The sequence below is a fragment of the Bombyx mandarina genome, chromosome 13 (genome assembly GCF_030267445.1).
Source record: "Bombyx mandarina strain Sakado chromosome 13, ASM3026744v2".
NCBI classification, from domain to species: Eukaryota; Metazoa; Arthropoda; class Insecta; order Lepidoptera; family Bombycidae; genus Bombyx; species Bombyx mandarina.
In genome coordinates, this window is record NC_143220.1 from 366,798 (window position 1) to 391,349 (window position 24,552).

The following is a 24,552-nucleotide window of genomic DNA, read 5'->3' on the forward strand; positions in this document are numbered from 1 at the left end:
GATGACATGACGTTGAATACACCAATGGTAGAGTGTATTCTGAGCCCGGACTAGCAAACTCCACTATCCTGTTTATATCTGCCCTGCAGCAACCATGCATTCCGGTTTTATGGGTAGCACAATTAAATTGAGACTTCGGTCTCATATGCCATGGTGGGTGGCGGTATTCACGTTGTGAGTTCTATGAGCTCTCTTAAATCCAGTCTTGATAACATACATTGAAATCATTATGTTTTTAATTTCAATAAATGAGCCATGGTTCTAAAGTCATAAAAAATGCATCTCTTCTTTGTTTTTTTTTAATTCACAATTGAAAAACGTAAAATATTTAGATGATAGCAATTATTATTATTACTAGAGGTCCCGCAGTAGTCGAAATTCGACTATAATTAATTGTAATTGTAAGTTTGTACACTATTATGATTCTATTTTATACATATTTCTATAATCACAAATTTCGCCAAGACTACACTATAAAAATATTAACAAAGACAAACCATAATCTATTCTCAATTTGACAACAGACGTCAAGAACAAAAGTTTGACAATAAATAGTATGCATGCGTATGTGCGTATGTAGTGTGTGTAATGTTTTCTTTATTGATTTAATGTATCTTTTATGCATTATTTAAAAAAAATATTAGCATTGTGCACTTCTTCTCTATATTCTCTATAAGTCTGGAAAATTTCATACTCCTCCGTTCGCGCAATTTTCGTAAAAAGGGATACAAAGTTTTTGCTTCACGTATTAATATATAGATGTAGTACGTATGTCTTAGTTAGAGCAAGACAGTTTGAGGTTGTGTAGCTTGTGTAATGGAATTAAAAAAAAAAAAAATTTTTTGAAACTCAGTGATTGAAGTATTCAGACTGATTAAGGGCAGGAATATAGCTAAAGTAATTTGAAATCAATCGAAAATGTCATAAGACTCAAGACTAGAAAAGGATGATAAAATCTTCTTCCGAAAAGAACTAAATATATATACATGTATATGTATATATTACATTTTATTTGACCACTTGATAGAAAGTGGAAGTGGAATGAACAAAGAAAAGCGGTAGTTGCCAGTTCATTATTATCTGATTAACTAATCCAGACGCTCGTTACGATAGGTCATTGGGCAAGGCAACGCCGTTGAGTGACTCGCAGTATAGAAATTGTTAAGCATAGTAATTATTAAGAATAATTAATAATTATGATACAATATTGCAGGCTGAACCGGAATGGTTACCGATTGGACGGCACGTCTATACTGCCATATTTTTTCACTTATTTAATCCAAATTATCAACTACTCTTATTTATATGCTCAATTTTAGCTGTTACGCTGTTACTTATTTATTCTTACAATCTACGATGAATTTGTCCCATATTTACTGGTGGACCTCTTGTGTGTGAGTCCGCGCGGGTAGGTACCACCGCCTTGCCTATTTCAGCCGTGAAGCAGTAATGCGTTTCGGTTTGAAGGGCAGGGCGGTCGTTGTAACTATACTTGAGACCTTAGAACTTATATCTCGAGGTGGGTGGTGCATTTACGTTGTAGATGTCTATGGGCTCCAGCAACCACTTAACACCAGGTGGGCTGTGAGCTCGTCCATCCGCTCGTCATCCATGAGATTCGAACATCGCTCAACACGAATGCACCGGACGTCTTATCCTTTGGGCCACGACGACTCTAACTTAATCGTTGATAGCTTAAGGTACGCACGGACGGTTAGGAGAGATCACGGGGCTCAATCTGATTGTTAGGAGTAGAAATATTAAGGATATATATCATAATATCAGGGTCACTATACTGCCATAAAGAATAAATACATTCGATAATTTTGAACGTATATTTGTTTATATTCAAGGACACAGTAAGGCCTACCTCTGTGTTCGTTAGTAATGTGTTAATCGTGTTAAATAAGTACCTAACACGTTATTTTGAAACTACTTCCCGAAGTTCCGTAGGTATAGGTGGGTGTGGATTAGATGTCTAGTTACATAAGCACACACAAATATGTTTACTAAGTGTCTCATAACTAACTGTGTTACGACTAGTTCAGGATAAAATAATGAGCAGCCACAAACGGAACGCACGCGCAGCGCAGGGCGACGCGGAAATCACAACACACACTTCCGCGTGCCGCCATCTTGGCTAACACCTCGTGAGATTCGCCTGTTACTCAGATTACACGCCAATGTTGTGCTAAATTTTAACTTAAACTACACCACAAATGTAAGTATTTACCTACCGAAGTTCCAATACAATTAATTGTACATTGTCTTGTTGTTATATAGGCTAAAAAGGCTTTATTTATCAACATTGTATTCATCACTCTAATGAAATATAGTAAAATAATACCGTTATTTAAATCTGGTAGTACTTTTGACCCCTCTAACTTTAGGCCCATTTCAGTACTACCTACATCGAGTAAAATGTTTGAAAAAATTATTCTGGAACAACTTTTGAACCACTTCAATTCCAATAACCTGCTTCATAACAAACAATATGGATTCACTAGAGGTCGGTCAACTATTGATGCAGGTGTAGATCTCATTAAAAATATTTTTCAGGCTTGGGAAGAGTCGCATAATGCCCTTGGGGTTTTCTGCGACTTATCTAAAGCTTTTGATTGTGTTGAGCATAATACATTGTTGAGGAAATTACACCATTATGGTATTAGGGGCGTTTCATTAGAACTTATTAAATCTTATTTATCCGGAAGAATCCAAAAGGTAGACGTTAAAGGAACGAGATCTTCCGGTGTCTTACTTAATATGGGTGTTCCTCAGGGTTCCATATTGGGTCCCTTCCTATTTCTTGTATATATCAATGATTTACCTAAGTTTATTGAAACCCGTCACGAGGTCGTATTATTCGCTGATGATACATCATTATTGTTTAAAATTAAACGACATTTGGAAGATTATGACGATGTGAATGATGCTATCTCGCGCGTGGTACATTGGTTTAGTGTTAATAATCTGTTATTAAATAACAAAAAAACAAAATGTATAAAATTTACCACACCTAATGTTAGACAAGTTGACACTAATATTACTGTAAGTGGAGAGACACTGGAGCTTGTGGATTCGACAGTTTTTCTTGGTATAACAGTTGATTCTAAGCTGCAGTGGGGTCCTCACATATGCAAGTTAGCGAGTAGGCTTAGTTCTGCAGCGTTTGCGGTAAAAAAAATACGAATGTATATTAATGAAGATACGGCACGCTTGGTTTATTTTAGTTATTTTCATAGTGTTATGTCCTATGGCATTTTGCTATGGGGCAATGCTGCCGATGTCGAAACGATTTTCATCCTGCAGAAGAGGGCTATTCGTGCTATTTATAATATGCACCCGAGGGAATCCTTGAGGGACAAGTTTAAGGAAATCAAAATTCTAACTTTAGCGTCCCAATACATTTTTGAAAATTTATTGTACGTGCGTAAAAACATTGAAGAATTCTCCAGAGTCTGCGATTTGCACAATGTGAACACTAGGAACAAACATAGGCTTGCGTTGCCGGCGGCTCGAATTAAGAAAATAAGCAACTCTTTTAGGGGGCTGGGTGTACAGCTTTTCAACAAGATCCCACTAAACGTTCAACTACTACCTGTTCATAGATTTAAGAAAACTGTTAAGGAACGTTTGTGCAACAAGGCATATTATAAAGTTAAGGATTATTTACTAGATGGCACTACGTGGGAATGAGGCGCTCGCTCCTGGCCTTTTCATTTTTCATTATTATTATTATTTTTTTAGACTTGTTTTTTCTTTTATTGTGAATATTTCTATTTATTTTAAAAAAAGAAAATATTTGAGAAAAAACAAAAAGAAAAAAAAGCCCGCTGAGTTTGTTTCGCCGGTTCTTCTCAGTTGTCTCAGTAACAATTTTAAATGATTACATACCGTGTTTGAGTATTTGGTGAATATTTTATTAAATTAAGCTGTTGACTATAAAGTCTAATGATACCTCGAAATCCGCAGAGAGCAAGAGTCTACGGTTTTAATGTTCGCAGTTTCCGTGAATAGTTACAATTACGGAATATTGTGGTGTAACAAAAAGAGATGGCCCACTTTCGGTAGATACCGGTCGTGCGAGATCGGGTGCGCGCACCGTTGCACATATTATTACGTGTTAGAAGATGAGGTTATGCGTTCAGCAATTGCATTGCTGTAACGGAACATAACCGATGTGAATTTTCTCGCCCTAAAACAGTTTTTGCATACTTTTTCCGATTCTGTAACTTGTATGACGCTTCTTGTGTAACACATAACGTGAATGCAATATTCAAGCATTTGTTTCGACATTACATTCCTAAAGTTTGTTAAATGGTAATAATCTTCTGAAACTAGTTAGGTACATCGTTATAAAATTGTTATTCTGGTATCGCTAGTTAGAATGCATATTATTATTTATTATATCGTAGTGTTAGCTTTTGGCAGTTGAATGTCCTTTATCTTTACCGTGAACTTGGCACGGTAAAAGGTTAGACATATTGGTTTAGGAATTTGCAACATTTGAGATTAGTGTTACTCGTTTGAAATTTATGTGATATGATTACTTTTGAAAGAACAATCCTTAGACCTAGTTGTGAAAATACTTTTCTGATGATGATATTTAAAATATACGCCTTTAAATTAATGTATTTGTTTCAGTAGAAGACAGTAGAAAGAATGTAAGTTGATGGATCATTTTGTGTTGCAAATAAATTTCGTAATAACGTTGTTGGATAGGCATAGTGTGTTAGGCAAGCCTTTAAGCTGAGGTAACTTGGCGTAGTTCCGAGAGATGCATCCTGCTTTACCATGTAATCAGTGGATAGAAATTAAGTAAAGAATTGGGTGCTGACTTATTTATTCATAGATAAAACCTAACTTTTCAGAATAATCGGTATTCACCCAGTGATCGAAATTTGACAATGATCATTAACATCTCAAGATGTAGATTAATTTTACGTAATAGGTACATTATATTATGATTTTTTATTATGATTGTAAAATATATCTAGTTATTTTTCTTTTTTAACGGATAGCGAAAAAGATAATCAGTGGATACTAAATAAGTAAAAATGAATTGGTTACACGCATGAGAAAATTGCAGAAAACAATATTTCCAATTTTTTAAGTGATCACTGAAGCCCACAGACACAAAGCCACCTTGAGGCATGCGATCGAAGTTTCAATTGTGCTGCGTAATGGCTGTCTGAATGTTCACTTTTCGACCAGAACAGATGTTTGCTTCGCGACAGAAGTCAGTGGTTACTTACTACCCCTGAGTGCTACATCCTACCACTAACCAATCTGATCGCAGAATAAGCAGAAACGAAGTCGGTACGAAGTATAACTCAAAAGGAAACGATTACGGTATTGCAGCTGATCAGTGATTGTAGTAACAGTTACATATGGCAAGGTGTGGCAACCCGCGGTAGTCTGCAGGTCCCGTGCGTGTTTCTCAAGCAAGGATAGTGTCCGGGCGAGACTTGCAAGTTGCGGCGGCTACGTAATCCCACGGCAACGCCACTTCCTGAAGGTGGCGCAAGCGGTACGCGAATGTCGGCCGAGCATTTCGCGCCACTTTCGTAATCCGTTGCGTGGTGCGACCGGCCGCCTTGCCCGGCCCGCAGGAAGTAAAAGTTCGAAGGTAAGAAAGTAGGTCTCTGCTGTAATTGGCAACGCGCCTGCATACTGATGTATTCATCACTATAATATAGGTTGCTCGGGCATCTGTAAAGCTAGCGTCAATTATTAATTACTGCTAATAGTAAGTGCAAAATCAAAGTTGGCAAAATCGAAATCTGATTAATACTACATAGTTCGGTGGTGGCAATATGTATTATATTCATTAAGATAAATACGAAATTTGTTAAATTAAAACTAAAATAAATTACAAGAATGCGTGCTTTTTGTAATTAACGGCATGAACAGACCGCGCGTTACGCACGCACATTTACGTGACATAACTGTAGTGTGTCAACTGACATGTTACTGGCACTGCGCCGCGCCGCGACGCGCCGTCCGCCCGCTGACGCTGACGGCTGACCCAATCCGACACATGACGTAAGCTAGCATCGACTGGCCAGCACGAACTGGGCCGAGAATCTAGATGCGCCGAAACGAATTGTTTGCGCAATTTAGAAGTTCATAGTATTAAGTACGAAATTGACGATGAGCCCTACGCCCAAAACCGAAGATAAATTTTGACTGCTTCTGAAATGCATCTGATCAATAATTGTAGTAGCTGTTAGATATTTTAAGGTGTGCCAACCCGCGGTAGGCCACAGATTTCGTGCGCGTGCGTGTTTCTCAAGCGAGGATTTAAATTTATAAACTTTAATTTCAAAAAAAGAATATAAGAACAATTAATATTACGCGATTTTATTCCTTTAAGTCGTTCATGAACATTTGTTGTTAGATACGCAGGTAACTGTTTGTTTAACTAACATAAGAAAAAAATGTAGATGGTTTGGCCTCCCATTACCGCGGAGAACTTCGAGCTGCTGTGTGAACTTATACAGTTTTACAACGTGGACTGACAAATTGTGAAATAAGAATAATCATGCTTCGAATTCATAACCTCTCTTTGAACTGAATTTAGAATAATTAGTATCCAAACTTAGCATACGATTTTTTTTTTATTTTTCGTTAATTTTACGGCTACTTAAACCGTTTCCGTTTGAACTATAATTAGAAAAGTAGCAACGAGAAAAGCCTTTTTTAACGTACCTAAAAAGTTTCCTCTAAATCTATCAACGAATATTTCACGAACCAGTTATATTTTAAATTTTACTAAGCCAAGAGAGTATTGAAAATAATTTTCTTCTTTAACTTCTAAAGAAAAATTCTTGTTTTCAAAATTTACTAACGCAGTAAAATCTGCCATGGGATTTATTGCTTAATGTCAAGTCCACAAAGAATGTTTCATTGTCGCAACACCAGAAGCCAAAGTAAATTCAATCCGGTAGATAAAATAGGTGCTGTTGTAAAATAACGATTTCATTTATTTATTTGTTAGATGGGTGGATGAGCTCACGGCCACCATGAACAGTCTCCGTTTTTACAGTAGGACGACTCCCCCACCCTCCAAACCGAAGCGCATTACTTCTTCACGAGCCGTGCTGACTCACAAGACGTCCTACCACCAGGAAAAACAGAACAAAACTTACTAACAGAACGAAGCTTATTTTGGTAAAAAATATATTAATTATTGTGTTCATTGAACTGAAAAGCCTTCTATCTGACATCGTCGTTGTAGATCGGAAACTTCGACCGGTTTCAAAGCCGACCGGAAACCGGAACCGCGGCAAGGGTTAGAGCGGAGACGACGCTCGTTTCCGTCGGAAGAACGGTGCGGCGCCAGGAAGGTTGCTATATACTAGTAGATTCCAAGAAAATAAATAAAGCGTCGCCATATTGCCGGACTCCGATCAATAAATCCGTTCAGTTTTGCATCTATATTCATCTGTTATGTACGTCTTCCGCTTCCTGTTTACTTTCAGTATGTAATAAACAACACGACGCGTATCAATAATGACTAAATATGTTTATGGTTTCAGGAACAGTTTCTAGCCAAATCTCGCAAATCAGTCTTGAAAAACTCCCTTAATCGTGATTCTATATTGTTATTTTGTAGTTCAAGGTGTTAGGAAAAGATTAAAATTTCGACTTAATACTGTGTGCGTGTACAAGCAGAAAATGTATAAGTTCAAAAAGTATTATTGAAAGAAGGACTTTAAAAGCGCGTAGTTTAAGAAACTCCTGTGATTCGATGTGGCTGAAAGGACCAGATGCTGTGGCTACTTTTAAGAAGCGAGTCGACTAGGCTTGTTTTGAAATCAAGTCTCAAGTCCTCATGTCTCAAGTTGGACGGCGGCATTAATGCTTATGAACTCGTGTGTCTACGTAACACCAGATGGATCGTGAGCTATTTTGCCCATAACTCTAAAAACAAAACAATAAATACTTATAGTTATACTTATTATACTTACCTATACTTATTACTTTTTTGATATCTCAAAAAAAGTCAAAGGTTATTTCTGCTGCCAATATCTTGGATAACTTAATTTTGTTAATTTGTATATCATAAACGATAATTTTAATAACAATAAAAAAACCATATAATCTGTGTTCAGTTCTATCGTGCAGAATCTAAAAAGTAATTTATATCTAAACGTTACTTACAATAGTGTGTCATAGAGATTTAAAAATTATAGCAATTATTACAAATTTTAAGAAAAAATGAACGATATTTGTGTGTGTGTGTGATACATCTAACGTCTTCCACTTGGATTAATAAAAACAAACTTCCCAAGAGCTTTATTGAGAAACAGTTTTCTTATTACATGCAAGAATTACTGCTGCTGTTTTTAAACGCGCGTTACGCATTGAAAACTTTTCGAGCTAATTTCCCCTTTGCAGGTCTTGCAAGGATGTATTTGTTCTCTTACTTTATAAAGAGCTCACATACATACTTTAAGAATGCATTGTTACAATCGTGCGGTAAAGAGCGATGTCAAGTGAACTCATGTCGATTCTCGGAACCGAACAGAAAACATTTTTAGGTCCGGTTTCAAGCGTACTTCGAATAACGGAAATTTACGCTATCGTGTGTGGAATGCTATAAGAATTGATAGTTTATTCAAAAGCTATAAAAATACTGTTCCTTTTTTCTGTTAAAATGATGAAAATACCCCGTCGTAAACTTCCTAAATCACAAGTTTGTTACAAATTTTGAGCAAGCACAGAATAAAGTGTAATTGTAGCTATTTCAGTACGTAACTAGCTACACGTGATTGTTTAAAATTGTAATAAACCTTCATAACTAAACACGGTTGGAACACAGGCATATTCTAAAACGGTACACGCATTATCGGAATTATCGGTTTACTAAATCGTGCTGTATTCCCAACGGACGAGGAAGGAAACTTATTGATATTTGGCGTCGCGCGCCTAACCGGTTCTGCAAGTGTTATTCTGAAAACAAGATGCCTCTGGACTTTCCGATCAGACGGTATTTTACTGATTTGTTTTTTTTTCTTGTATAACGTATGTGCCGCGCTTAGAAGACCATAATAACTTTTTACTGATGGACAAAGCTGAAGGTCACACGGAACTCGAGTCTAGTCCGACTATAATTTTTGTTTCGAATTGCGAAGGAAGTTATAAAAACTTGATCAGAGGTATTGATGGGGCAGGTAAAATTTAAGTCCTTTTTTTAGGTATCTGTGTCGGCTTGTAGTTATTTTAAATGTTAATTTGAAACATAATTTACAAGTAATGCTGAGCTGATATATTTTTGTTTATCTGCTTTGTACAAAGGATCTGTTAAGCATTCAACAGTGTTCACAATTTAGAAAGAAGTTTGGAAACATATGACAATCTAGTTTTTTTTATTGCTTAATATTTTAATTTGTGTAAAACAACGCAAGCTGAAGATTATTTTTGACTCTTTATTATAGTTCCATCTTAATTGAGTCAACCTACCTCGTATGTTTTCGCGACAACAACAATATTATGGACTCTAAATGAAGTTGACGTTTCGTATTCTATTAAAAAAAAAAAGCTATCTTATAAAGTTGTTGGTTGACTTTGTCATGATAGTCCAATGAGAAGATAAATATGTAGCTGTTATATGTATTTTCATCTTTTGTTTCATTAATATGCAGATGAAGATGTAATGAATATGTATGTGCCCACTGAGAAGAGGCCTCGACGACCGTTCTAGAGGTCAATGTCAGCTGAATAACACGACCATAGAGATAAGAGCTATTCGTGAATATTTAACTCCCTCTCCGTCTGACAAGATACGGATTACAACGGGGATTTGAAAAGGTCAAGATATATTGGCTTGTTTGGACTGCCGGTTCCGCCGGTTGTAGGTGGACATACCCGATAGCACTTACGAGAAAACTTACTCGTCATCTTCCGATAAGTTTTTAACAGCTTTGCAATACTTTTATGTGTACTCTAACATTATAATTCAGACTAATTAAACACGCAAGGCGAATTAAAAGCACAAAGAGCGCGAACATCGGATCTTTTTTTCCAAATAAAAACTTTTTATTGAAATTACAATACATTTTATCGACTTCCACCCGGATTGGTCTGATATAATATAAAAAAAACTAATTTAATATAAAGAAATCCAAACAATATTTACTGTAATAATTTCAAAGCAATTTACTAGTTGTGTTAGTTCTGATTTCGTGATTAGGTATAGATAATATGATCACAAAATAAAATACTCTTCATTTGACTTTGCGCAGACACAACATAAAAGAAAAGAAGTTTCAAGATTCCAAGTTATAAGGCTAAATTGTTGATCGATTTAATATCTAAATGGTAGGCAAGATTCCTGACTTAATATGTATTATTTTTTCTGTCCAGTATGGTATTGTATTAATTTGAGTTCTAATAGCTACTATAGTGAGAATGAAGTAAACATTTCCTGGGAATTCCAAAATACCATAGATTTAAAATCAACGTCATAAAAATGTTTACAAGAAAATCTGTAAATGAAGACAAAATAGCATTAGTTATTTTTATAATGTTATAGTTTGTGTGTTCATTCACTGTTTAAGCTAAGATAAATATGTAGTTTCGGCAATTCAAAGAAGACCTATTTGTTTATTGTAGAAAGGGAAACGAGATAAATTCTAAAAGAAATTTCTAACACTGACGGAACAGTATAGGAAAAGTACCTTTAAAACATAGCGAGGAAGTTAATCTTCATTATAATTTGTTATCTTACGTTGTGCTGGTAAATAATAAAAACAAGCTATTAACAATCTCAATAAAAATTTAATGGGTTGCCAACTGTTATCGTGTCAGAAGAAACATCACAATATATTCACATTACGTACACGATTTTCGGCACAAATGAAAACAGATTGGTAAGTGCCCGGTATCAAACCTGAAATCTTTCGATTGAGAAGCACATATGTCAGTATGAAGCCATGATCCAACAGCTGTATTGACGAGAGAGATAATATTGTTTTTGTTTTGCGTTCATAACGTGGTGTGTCGTGTAATGCGAAGATTCAATTTGTTTGAGTTTTAGAATACATGACTAGTAAGTAGTTCTTCAAACGAGTTGAAAGGGGCATGTTCGCGTGGCGTGACAACTCGCCGGTCCAATTGGTCGAGATTGCAAGCTTCCGGCGCGCGCTTCCGCCCGATAACAGCAAGACGCCAAACGCGAGTAAACCGCAACGGTCAACGGACTTCAACAACTACTGCTAAATCTATAGACCGGCATTGTCAATATAAAAAAAAAAATAGCCGAGCTCACGACTTACCAAACTTAACTGTAGCACAAATGTGAGATCGAGATATGAGGTCGAAATTTCGTTTGTATTCTATCTTCTTCTTCTTTTTCTCCACCTTATCCCACTATGTGGGGTCGGCACAGCTAATTTTTCTCTTCCATTCTCTTCTATCAGCCGTCATCTCAACACTCACTCCTCTCTCTCTCATATCGTCATTCACACACTCCATCCATGTCTTCTTCGGTCGACCTCTTCCCCCTCTACCTTGCACTACCATTTCCATACATCTCCCTCTTCGTTTGTATTCTATAAGACTGAGAAATTTTCAGTACTGTTATTATTATCTAAATATCATGTTACTCCATAATAAAGTTATATCTAACGATTGATGTCATTTACATCGTACCTACCAGCTTTACAATGTCGAAAATCATTTAACCGCATGCACGCGTTTGAATTTAGGAATCATATTTTTTGCGATAGACAGTAGTTACTGTAAACTACAAAGATAACAAACAAACTTCCACTGACTTAGCAATAGTATTCACACGAGACGGATCCACGTTTGGAAATGACTTTCGATTTTACGGATTTTTTTTTCCTAAGCACCTAAATTGTGTCTGGACACCATAAACCGCCTCATTATAGATGCCTGCGTCTTATAATTAATGCCTACTGACGCACAGCACAAAGGGTATTCAGAGCCCTCAAGAGCTTCACGAAGGGTTGCGATATCTATAATCGAATAGAATAAATTCGACAAAAACCTCAATCACAGCTAGTCTTATTTGATTGACGATAGACTGTCGTCTGTCTACGGAACAAATCACTCATTCTGTCGTAGGTTTTCCTGAGATCTTCCCACCGTAGTCGTTGGCTATAAGTATGGAGATAGATAGTCAATTCTAGGTTCGAACAAATAAAAATCTAAGCATGTACTATAAATATCGGTCTCGAAGCCAGTATGCTATTTAGGTCGCCCCGCAAATGAAAACGGAGCCATATGCTTACCACTAAATAAATTACATTGTAAAAGAACATGTGATGTCATCTTACAAACTATAAATCGAAAGTTTTTATTGTTTAATATTGTAGTATCTCTGCCTTCTGCAGTTTCTAGGCTTAAAAACTTATTTTACTTAAAATGTTGTGTTTGTTATTTTCATTTTAAGTCTAAGCTCTAAATCGACTATGTTATTATTCGTTGACGTTTAAATATACTGCTAACTACTAACTACCGTCATTTTTTTTAAATTAAGTTTAGGCACAGAAATAACTAATAGCATGTTGATATTTGTATCCTTTTTGTTTTCCTACGAAACTTTGGTACCCTAAGTGACTATTCCAACTACTCAAAGATAGGTAGGAGAGCTTACAGGCTAAACTTGAGAGAATTGCTAACACTGACCCTAGCAAGAGCAGTGCTAAGCTGAATCATCCACCGTACCCGAATCGCGACCGACTGATAAATTTAATGGGTTTTTTGTATTCCTTAATATACGCAGATTGAACTTATTTTCTCTTTGCGAGATATAATTTGAAACACACTATGATATCTGCTTTCAGTTAAAATTCACTGAAAAGGGAATGTTGTATTTCAGGCGTTCTATGTATCTATATATTAATACGTGAAGCAAAAACTTTGTACCCCTTTTTACGAAAATTGTGCGAACGGAGGAGTATGAAATATCTCACACTTATAGAGAACATAGAGAAGAGTGCACAATGCTAATATTTTTTTTAAATAATGCATAAAAGATACATTAAATCAATAAAGAAAACATTACACACACTACCATGTATTTGAGACACACACATGCATTTTGTTATTGCATAAAGTCTATGGTCCAATTGAGAATAAATTAAATATTGTTTGTCTTCGTTAATATTTGTTTAAAGTGTAGTCTTGGTGCTGTACCACTAGTTTGTTTAAAATGTTTAAAAGGACAATGGACTCTGATGAACAACTAATCAGAAACCGAAAATAAAGTCACATTTTATCAAAAGTAATAGGTATACTACCAACGGAAATGGATAAATACTATTCTAATACTAATGGATATTCTTGATAATATTAACAGTCAGCTTCGCAACGCATTCTAGCATTGATTCTATAAATTCTGCGCATGTTTCCTAAGGCCTGTCTCCGTTTACAAATCCATTATAATATTTAAATCTGATGTTGGTTATATGTTTATTCGACAACTTTTTAACGGTATGGTACAGATTTTCTATAACTTTTCTGGACAACTTAATTTTGCCAACACTTTAAATATTTTATTTTTTAAATATCTATTTTTGAAGTCGCTCTTGATAACAACCGTTTAAATAATGATTTCTGGGTGCTTTCAGTTATTATTGATTTAAAATATCTAGGTTAATATAAATTTTTAAATCGATCGAGATTCAATTACAATAATTTTAATACATTTCTCAGTATGTTGCGATTAATAAATTCAATGGTTGAAAGGTAGGTACTTATTTTATTTCTTGGAAAAAACCACATCTGCAAAAGTTGACCTTTCTTATCTGACCCACGTGACGTGGATGATAAGCGGTAAGTTTTTCAATAAATCTCTTAATGTGTGTGCGAGTTCTTTACAAAAAACTAGAGTTCCGTTTTGAAATTTGATAAATTATGATCTAATCGTATGTAGGAAGCAGATAGTAAATATATATCTCTGATTGTGTTCATAGATACAGTTTCATATGAAATGTTTCATGCTAAAAATATAAGAATTCAGTTTTTATACATTACGTAGTTTCTTCCTTATTGAAATAAATTTGAATATTTGTAATTCATTCCACTTTCACAAGGTAATTTGAAAAATATTTATCTTAAATATGTAAACCTTTTTAATATTAATCTTTTCCTATTTTCATGGAAACTATGTATTACCGAAAACAAAATCCATACACCAATAAACAAATAGGGATAGCTCCATTTTCTCTTTTTATAAAACCAGTAATTGTTATGGTCGGAAGTATACTGATAGCAGGGTATTTTTTTTGCTTATTTTGGTTTGCTTGATAAATTATTATTTATTATGTTATTTTATTACACATCTCTAATTTATAACCTATAAATTTTTTTGTTCAGTTCACTTTTTATGTTCCGGTATCATTCTCATCTCTACATTTCAAACGGAAAAATAACAAAACAATTACAAAGTTCTAATTAATTTCTGTTATTCTACAAATTATTAACAGAGTACTGAAGCATTCACGTTTATTCAAAACTAGTTTTGAAGAATTCTACTGATTATAATTTAGAGTCAAAATTGTGTGAGTTTATGGAAAGGTTCGCCAACAACTAACACATAGGACTTGGCATCATCGCTAATGCAAGGCTGCAGCCAATCTTGTTGTGCAACTCGTTTAGACAAGCCGATTATGCGACTAGGGTAACAAGATTTTAAGTTGAAGATTTTAATTAAGCCACTGCAGGTATTTATTTCAATTGGTCAGCGTCTGTTTTGAGAGCGTTTGTAGACATGTTGATTGCTATGATTCGTCTATTATACTGATATCTTAGCGTGTTTATTCACTTAATTCTTTAACTTCAAAGCAATAGAAAATAAGCAATAAAAAAATATCATTCTACCGCAAAGCAGTCATACGTTTCTGCTTTGAAATATGGACAGTCATTGCACTAATAAAATTAAAATTTCATCTTATCTTTATCAAGGGTACCAGGATTCATATGCTACTTACTTTAACAGCTTAACTTAACACCAGGACCGCCTTATTTTTGTCTAACAGACATTTGAAATCCTTGTCACTCTACCAAAATAGTGTTAAATTTGTAACTTTTTTTAACTTACTTTTAGATTCTTTTATTTTAATCTTGTTACAAAAATTTTTTTCCGAGTGGCAAGTTTTACGCGTGACCTATAAATTAACACGATACTTTATTTTCAAAAATACTGTCTTACAGGGAAAACAATGCGACCCTACTCAAAGGAAATAGTTGAGAGTGTCGAGGCGCAATGCGGACCGGAAACGTCGGCCGTTCCCACGGACACTCATCCGTTAGCTCACCTCGCCTCCCTGCGCACCTCAGGACCCCTGTTACTTTCTAAGAAACTCACAACAGTTCAGTTCTATATAATTTCATATTATCAGTTTAATTGAACTGTTATTGAAAAACACAATACTGGTAACTTAAAACTGGTAAAGACTAATAGTATACTAGGTATGAGCGTTAGGATATTTAATAAACTACCAAAGAAATTAAGAGACCTAGACGATTTTCATTTTAAGTAAAAACTAAAAGATAATCTTATTAGTGAAAATTATTATCACATAAATGATTTTCTTAGGGACGACATTGAAAGTATATGGATTTTTAATTATTAGTTAAATTATGGATGAATGAATGATAAAATTATATAATATCTTGCAACTTGGCTTACTGAACACAATCATAACGATTGCGTAACTAGTGAATTAATTGTTTTCTTGAAAAATTCACTACGTAGCTTATAGTATCCTAATAATCAATTCCAAATTATATTCTATAAACGCCGCATATAAATTTTAATTTCTTCGAACTTTAAACTATGTTTCGCATTTGAAAATATGACGAATGATTTCCATGGAAATCTATCAGACCGTCTTGGTTATTTCTGATTTTTATACACCAGACAGAGGGAAAATCAAATTTAACGAAACCATAACAACGCGTCTGTCTAAGCAAATTCAAAAGCAGTAACATAAACAAATCACATAATTGAAATCAATGTCTTTGTCGGTCGGAGGCGTCAGCCCCGCTACTTCCCGCAATAGGACCAGCTGATCTCATTGTTTAGTCTACCAGTGTGTTGCTTTTAATTCCTAAACTAAACGAACTACCAACTTGATTATGTATTCATGACGATATTTATTGGTTACGCAATATTCGAATTAGGTATTGCGATAGGTGAACTAATCTCTTTCAAGTAAACTCATTGCTATTTTTGTATAATAAATAAGTTTTATTTCGGCCTGTTAATAAAGTACATACTACGCAATGATGGTCATTCAAGAGTTCTCAATGATGATAAATCGAACATAAAAAATCGTGGTTTTTGTTAATTTACAATAAACCTAATGCACGTGTGGCACAGAAGTAATATTGTGTCTGATCCGACTTTTAAACTTTATGAGATCCTCTTATAGTTGAGTTTACTTAGTACTTAAGTAAATATTGCGTGCTTCGTTACTTAAGAAGGTATGCAGGACTGAAATAGGTATGATAATGGGTACCATTTGTATCTAAAAATGCTTATCAGAGCATATCCTACCGGCAGTGCTCAAAATTACAAGAGTCAAGAGAGGAATAGAAATAAGTATGAAAGTAAGGCGAGGCTACTATTACTATAAGCGAATGATAGAGAGAATCGGCAGAAGTTCCAGAATACTGGGGTCGCATATTCGTATCTTCTGATTAAACTTTTTTTGGAACGAAGTTCCTTATAAGACGATGAGCAGGGGTACCCTGACCGGGAAAAAACGTCCGTAACGTAAGATTTTTATTATTTATGTATAGTCTTAGTATGATGGCTATACAGTGTCTAATCTAGTCTACGAGATGACAGTTATCATTATTATTCATATAAATAGCTGTTTCTTTCTATATTATTTTTTATTATATATTTTTTATAAATGATTGTGAATAAAATAAAGTTGATAACTTTGTAGAGTAAATTTTTTTTTAATTTTTCAATAAAAAAATCATAATAAAAATGTATAACCGAATAATTATTTTCTTTGTACCTCGAATAGAACTTAAAATTAATATTTTTATAATAAGGAACTTCGTTCCTATTCGGTGTCCCACGACATCACACATCTTTTATTAATTTTTTTTGTCTTATTACATCCAATCTGTACTTTATATTTCCTTAACAAAAAATGTTACGGAAGGAAAATTTAATTCAATGCAAAATTATATTAGTGAAGTAAATGCTGTTACTGTTGTTAGTTCGTTACGGAGTGGGAGGCGGTAGGCGGTACATCGTGATCGTACAAGTGGACCGGATCTCCGGGCCGTGCGTCGGCGGCCGGAAGTACGCAAGACTTCCGCTCCCTCGGGACTGATCGTCACGCGTCAAGGCGTCACACAACACTGTCTTATTACTACTTCGCTTTCAGATTTTTGTTAATTAGCTTTGATTTATATAACTTTAATGGTTTTCAAAAGGTAGATCTCATAACATTACAGATAACATGCAGTGTTATTTCTTCAAAAACATACATCTGCATTTCTCCTATGTACAAAATACATGAGTAGTTCGGCCTCATAGGGTATAAAAGAAGCGACAACTTAGAGATGTTTATATTCTTTTTTGCACTTTAATTTTTTTTTTTATTATTCCTTCCCTTATTTATTCTTTTTAACGTCTGTATGCGCAATTTGCAAAGTTGCTTTGCTTGATAGCAGTACTCCGGCGTCCTAATTTTTAGGCCACAACGTCTTGATTGTGGCGTATAGACGTGATTTTCAAACTCTCTCAGACCATTGATAATAAAAGTATCTGAAATAGTAGACACATAGTAATGATTGATTCTCTATGGACACACTTTTTGTCAGCTTAGCTGCTAAACGTCTAAATTTGGGTTAGATTATAAATGCACCTACCTTATATTATGAGATAAAGAGTCCTTTAAAGTACCAACATAAAATATATTCGAAGTTATGATTAGTAAAAGAGACATCAATATTCTTTTACCACCTGTGATATGTAATAATCTACGGGAAAAAATTAAAGATGGTGCGATTGGTATGTCTAAAAATTGTTTTTTTTTTGGTGTAGCTCACGATACAAATAGAGATCAGAGACATTACAAGATAAATTCCAATACCCATCATTAGGCACGAAGGCTAGTCTTAGTTAATTAAAGAATCAAACTTCAAATAGTTTGAATTTTGATAGGACGGAGACGCCAACTTAGGCGCCCTTATGCCTGTGCTACAGATTCAACAAATTCAAATCCGCAATCTTTATTAGCACTTTGGATTTGATTACACGCTGTTATTTCTTGGTCGTGTTATACTTTTCTGTATTAATGTTAATAGCCTGACGATCGAACGACCCCGTCATGACCTATGCAAGTGTAGTGTTCGCTCACGCGGCCCGCACTAACTTAAAATCACTCCAAATTATTCAATCCCGTTTTTGCAGGATAGCCGTCGGAGCCCCGTGGTTCGTTAGGAATGTCGACCTCCATGACGACCTGGACTTAGAGTCCATCAGATATCCAGAGTAAGTATCTTCAGTCGGCATCGATGCGTCACTTCGATAAAGCGGCACGACACGAGAACCTTCTCATCGTGGCCGCCGGTAACTATATTCCCGATCCTGCGGACTGAATGGAAAGCAGTCGACGTCGCCCCAAACACGTAATTTCGGATCCTCCCGATCCACTAACGGTGCTTTTAGGTACCTCAAGCACCGGTCATCGTTCTCGTCGAATCCGTCGCTTGCGTCGTAGGGCTCGACGAGTAAATTAACCCTCAGACCCAGCCCACTGAGTTTCTCGCCGGATCTTCTCAGTGGGTCGCGTTTCCGATCCGGTGGTAGATTCTGCGAAGCACAGCTCTTGCTAGGGTTCGTGTTAGGAACGTCGTCAGGTTTGAGCCCCGTGAGCTCACCCACTAGTTAAGTTTAACTGAAATAGCCATTCAAGGCTCTCAACTTAGGTAGGAAAAAAAATCGAACGACGGTATAATCGCATAGCTATGAGCATACCGGACTTCTTAACTACGCCACGAACACTTTTCTTTTTTTGTATATTTTAATGGAATCTCAGCTCCATCATAATAATCAAACCGTCATAATAATCAAAACTTTTGTTCAGTACATTCTTAGAGAAAACCGCCCCAGCCGTTAAGCGTAATAAGAAATATGTCTAATATAAGAGATTTTTTTAGATGATATGGACAACTTAGTACTGAATCAAGACAAACGAAACGGAAGGATTTCGAAACTGAGCCTAGGAAATAAAATCACAAATATCAGTCCCAGTCCTATACGTCCATTATCAATAACTTGGTTTCCTGATCAACTTTATTTTGCTATTAACAAAAAGAAACTCACTAAGAAGTTGAGGTTAGTGGTTTACCTTTGTCATATCCTTTAGATATGCCATTACTCGATAACCTTTATTCTGTTTTTATTGACTTAAATAGATGCTGTTGTTAATTAACTTTCATTATTATATTGTGCAAATAAAATAAATGTTATTATTAAAGCTAATATTATAATTTAGCTTCGCGTTTATTATTTTACGATTGAAGGTTCGAATTCTTTACAGTTTTAGTTTTTGTGGCCACGGACTTTTTTTTACGCTTCAATAAACGTTATATTGAACAGTAAAAGTTATTACGTTCTATGTTATATTTTAATAATTATTTATTCGACTTGCATAAAGGCACAAATATATAAACGTGCTTCTTAATAATACAAAAAAAATGACATCGCTTTTATTAATATCGGATACTTTTCTGTCCGTTGTAGTCCATAGTATTTAAAATGAATAAAATCAACAAATAAGTTCTGAGGTTTTGATCAAACATTAAACAGTATTTCTGGTACATGGCGAGACGTGTTTCAATTCGTACAGGCTGATTTCAAAGTCGCATTCTTCCTATTTCTATCGTAATCCAGTCATGCGTTCTTGTTTGTTTTAGCCGTTATTCTAATATCACTGCGATTATGATCTCATATATCAAAAAGGGTCCCATTAATGACGCCTAGTCTATTTATTACCTTGAGTAACAACTAGGCCGATCGTGAGCTTATCTATCCGTGTGAGCACACAGACAGACCGCCTCGTTGGTCGAGTGGTTAGTTATCCTAGTATACGGGCTCCAGATTTGGTCGTTGAATGTGGAGCATTAACCTTTTTCTTGCCCTTATTCCACATTATCTTGGGTCGGTGCACCATGTCCTCTAATCACGCTACATAGGAATTTGGCATGAGTTTTACAACCGGATCATGCTGCATAGGAATTTAGCATGAGTATTTCGACCGGCATTCGCCTGTCTGTTGTCAACCCTCTTTGGGTTACAGCCCAAGTCCATCCAGTATGGATTATATCCATTACAATCTGCCATAGGGAGGAACTTTTCGGTTTCTCCGTTTAGTGTTTGTTTAGTTCATCCTTTTTTGGTACTATGATTTTCATTTTAATATTATGAACATTTGAGGTAAAGTAAGATAATATAATATGACATTTTATTAGTTTTTTTTGTATTTTCAAATAATGTCGAAATGTGGAACATGTAACTATAATAACAAAAACTTTATAAGTTTCTCTTTGTTTGACCCAGAGTCTTGAATGCTTGCTCAAATACCGTTTACATACACTGCTGTGGGTTATGGAACGAGAAGGCAAGGTTGGGAGCAAGTTGGAATTGCCATCCCCGTACCAGACTTCGTTTAGCGCCAGGATTAATGGGCGAAATAACCATCCAAATTAAACCTCGTGAAATTAGCCCCGTTCAATTTACCTGTGCTGTTCTGCAATTAGCTGCATCGCATCTACGGGAAAACGTAACAGGATATTTCGCCGTTCCCATTGAAGTTTCATTCTTGAACAGTGTGATGCCGTCTTTAGCCGGCGAAGAATCATAGCAAAGAAACAAACGGAGTTCTTGATCACATCACAGAAGACTGAAATTATTTAATATCAAAAAAGTGAAACTATATTTTTGTTTTGCGAAAACTTAAATTAATTTGTTTGTAAAATATAAAATAGAATAAAATATACATCTGCGAATCAATTTATCTTCTCGTATAATCGTGTTTTTAATTATGTATTTTTGGTAGAAAATAGTTCGGCAGAGAAGCTTTATTTTTATTTTTAGACTATAAAATTAAATATGACATAAAAAATACCCGTTATTTCGGATCGGATCAACACGCAGGTGTCTAACGAAAGTTGTGTATTTAGCTTATAATTTCTAAGGATGTTCATGTTTTGTTGAGGTTTTATTTGGATATTAAGCTTCAGTCACTGTCGACTAATGAAATTTCCCGTGAAATTCCCCGTTTTGTACTAAACTTAATATTCTGTGAGCCGACACTCGTAGTCAGCAATAAGATTAAAAGCAGCCTATATATACTGTTTTACATCGCTTAAATAAATTTATTTCCATACCGAATACTCAAAATTGGGTTGGTGGTTTAAGCGCGAAAACGTTTACAGAGTTCTGATGATTTTCATAATGTTATATATTATGCTAATGCATAATGCTATATTTTCTAGTGTAAGTGATATTTAAATGACGATAACTTTTTATTACATTTTTTTGCGGTTGCGGGCGGTGCGATTGTAAAAACGAGATGACGGTATTATCTCAAACAATTCCTCAGAGCATCATCATCCGATTTCTTTTTTTTTATTGCCTCTGTAGGCCGCTGAGCCTACGGCCCACGCGGTGGTGAGTGGTTACCGTTGCCCGGGACTTCAGCAATGTCAGTGGTAGAGCCAAGCCGCTGCCTACCGGGCAGTCTATAGTCTCCAAATTTGTATCTGTCTACCTGTGTGTGAATGATATGAAATTCCGTTTACTACTTCCTGAGATATGCGCCAACAAACAAATAGATTTATTTTTTATTGGCATGATGGGTGAACGAGCTCCCACACCACCTGTTGTCAAGTGATTACCGTAACCTATAGACATCCACAACGTAAATACCGCTACCCACCTTGAGACAGTTCTAAATCACCGTTTTGCAGTAGAACGGCTGCTCCACCCTACAAATCGAAACACATTACTGCTTGACGGCAGAAATAGGCGGGGCAGTGTCCCTTACTTGTGCGGGTTCCTCCGACGCCAATAAAAGATAGACAGACTGAAAATAATGATAAAGATTCTATGTTTTTCATTATATGTATTCTTTTTCTATTTTTATCATGTTTAACCTTCCATTCGTTATGTACATTTTAGAAGGTTTAACTTATGGAATATACAGAAAGGTCTTTTAGAGGTTAATTTCATTAAATTATGAAATGAAAAGGCACCAGAAAGAATAAAGAATTAGTTGAATAAATGAGTCACTATCCTTGTCTTCAAAACAGTAGACGAGTGAAAACTGCCGTTGCGGGTGACGTCTGAGGAATAGACGTGAAAAATACTTCAGGTTATTTTCTCGGTGATTTCACACTCTCGAACAGACATCTTATTTTTAACCTCTGATTGGAAACGTGGGAGTCGCCTTGATTCTGTCTGTGTTTGAATATCTAAACCTAAAATCAAAACAAGTAAGTGTCGCAGTGTTATGTAAGTTCCGCACTCATAGTGAATGTTATGTATAATTAATGGTAATTCGGCGTTTGGGCGTTCGTAATGTTTAAATCGACTTTATGTAACCGTGAATAATCCATAAATCAAAAACTACTCAATGTAACAAACATGCAGTTTCCTTTGAGTTTCAAATTTTAAAACAGATTTATTTTGAAAATAACGGAATATTTTATATATTGAAAATAGGTGAACATTTCTCTGCAACGCTGCAAAGTCAATGGTACATAATGACTGTATAAAACTTCCCGTGGTTTTCAAATTTGATTAGTACTACCTCCTGTTCTAAATTCCCCTGGCCGAAGATTTTCAACAATAACGTTTTTGCTCATTTAGTGACACTAGAATCACTATTACATAATTGCTATAACATTATTTCATGTATTGTATTGTATATCAAAACACAGAGTTCAATTAACTTCTAACGTATCTTTTTTTTCTTACCTATTCTAGTACGTCAAAAGTCGTCGTGGCCTAACGGATAAGACGTCCGGTGCATTCGTGTTGAGCGATGCACCGGTGTTCGAATCCCGCAGGCGGGTACCAATTTTTCTAATGAAATACGTACTCAACAAATGTTCACGATTGATTTCCACGGTGAAGGAATAACATCGTGTAATAAAAATCAAACCCGCAAAATTATAATTTGCGTAATTACTGGTGGTAGGACCTCTTGTGAGTCCGCACAGGTAGGTACCACCACCCTGCCTATTTCTGCCGTAAAGCAGTGATGCGTTTCGGTTTGAAGGGTGGGGCAGCCGTTGTAACTATAATTGAGACCTTAGAACTTATATCTCAAAGTGGGTGGCGCATTTACGTTGTAGATGTCTATGGACTCCAGTAACCACTTAACACCAGGTGGGCTGTGAGCTCGTCCACTCAACTAAGCAATAAAAAATTAAAAAAAAACCCTCGAGGGGTTATACTAGATGCGCAGAACAAATAGAGAGCTCACGGGGCTCTAAGCTGACGACGTTGCTAACCCTAACCCTAGCCCTAGCAAGAGCAGTGCTTCGCAGAATCTACCGCCGGATTGGAAAAGCAACCCACTGAGAAGATCCGGCGAGAAACTCAGTGGGCTAGCGTACCTAAGTGAATAATTACTTTGAAAAATTATGTAACGAAAACGAGATTGTAATGCTTTATATTTTTCATGTTCATGTTTATTACGCTTTTGTTATTTCTGTTGTGTCCTCAATTAATTACGTCTTTCATATAATTAGGTACAAATTTTAATGTTCATTATTAACATACAACCTGTAATTACAGTAGTTCATAAAACATTGCTTCCTGTTAGTGTTGATTGTCCTTCTTCTAAATAGTCTGATTGGTGGGTGCGTGCCGCAAATGCGCAAGAAATAGATTTTACGAGTGCGTGTCGAGCGATATTTACGTGTGTTTACACTTCAGACGATTTTATAGGCGCAACGACACCGTCGCTCCACTGTATTAACAAATAAGGGCCTCAGGGTTGCTAACGACACAAACTTGAAAATCCTAAACGTGCTTTTGCCTTTTATCAGTATTACTTTCGATCTTTTGTTGCCAATTTAAGAGTAAAATAACATTTTAGAAGGCATTATTTAAATTGAAAGTTAGTGATAAAAAGCTAAATCAAAACAAAATATCATAAATACTGAGAGGACTCCAACGGTGCGTAGTTGACGAAAGTAATCTTGTTTTGTTTCAAAAGAGCTTTCATCGTTGAATTTTAAAGACTTAATTCAAATATGTAAGTACTCACTATAGAGATAAAAATTCAGTTAAGATGACATCCCTAAAGATGGGACCACTCTACAATTTCTTCATGTTAACTACAACGGCGAAAGATTTTACGAGTCTGCTAACTTTATTTTTATGATGACAACATTTCTGTAATCTTTTGGTTTGACAATGTTATGAAGACTTCTACATTATTATAAGGCGTTACATCAAAGTGGGTTGAATCATTCCTAATATGTTAGATGTTGAATATTAATACAGTAACCCGTATCAGGGGTGTCTTG

At 35.5% G+C, this 24,552-nt stretch overlaps 2 protein-coding genes across 2 annotated transcripts in view; both read left to right on the forward strand.

Moving 5' to 3' along the window:
* mtSSB (mitochondrial single stranded DNA-binding protein) overlaps positions 1-24,552 on the forward strand; it is a 120,480-nt gene that overhangs the window by 66,444 nt on the left and 29,484 nt on the right. The window lies entirely within an intron of this gene.
* Positions 17,932-21,208, forward strand: LOC114249693 (uncharacterized). Its single transcript, XM_028183340.2, has 3 exons — positions 17,932-18,016; positions 19,168-19,345; positions 20,570-21,208. Exons 1-3 carry the CDS (start codon positions 17,932-17,934, stop codon positions 20,871-20,873), a joined length of 567 nt encoding a protein of 188 aa, XP_028039141.2. The 3' UTR covers positions 20,874-21,208.

What these genes read in the sequence shown, in the direction of transcription:
- LOC114249693 (XM_028183340.2), top strand. Translation starts at nt 17,932, where the DNA reads ATGATTAGTAAAAGAGACATCAATATTCTTTTACCACCTGTGATATGT. An exon ending in AATTAAAGATGGTGCGATTG is followed by an intron (nt 18,017 to 19,167) that starts GTATGTCTAAAA and finishes AGATTTTTTTAG; the next exon opens with ATGATATGGACAACTTAGTA. An exon ending in AAACTCACTAAGAAGTTGAG is followed by an intron (nt 19,346 to 20,569) that starts GTTAGTGGTTTA and finishes TGTTTGACCCAG; the next exon opens with AGTCTTGAATGCTTGCTCAA.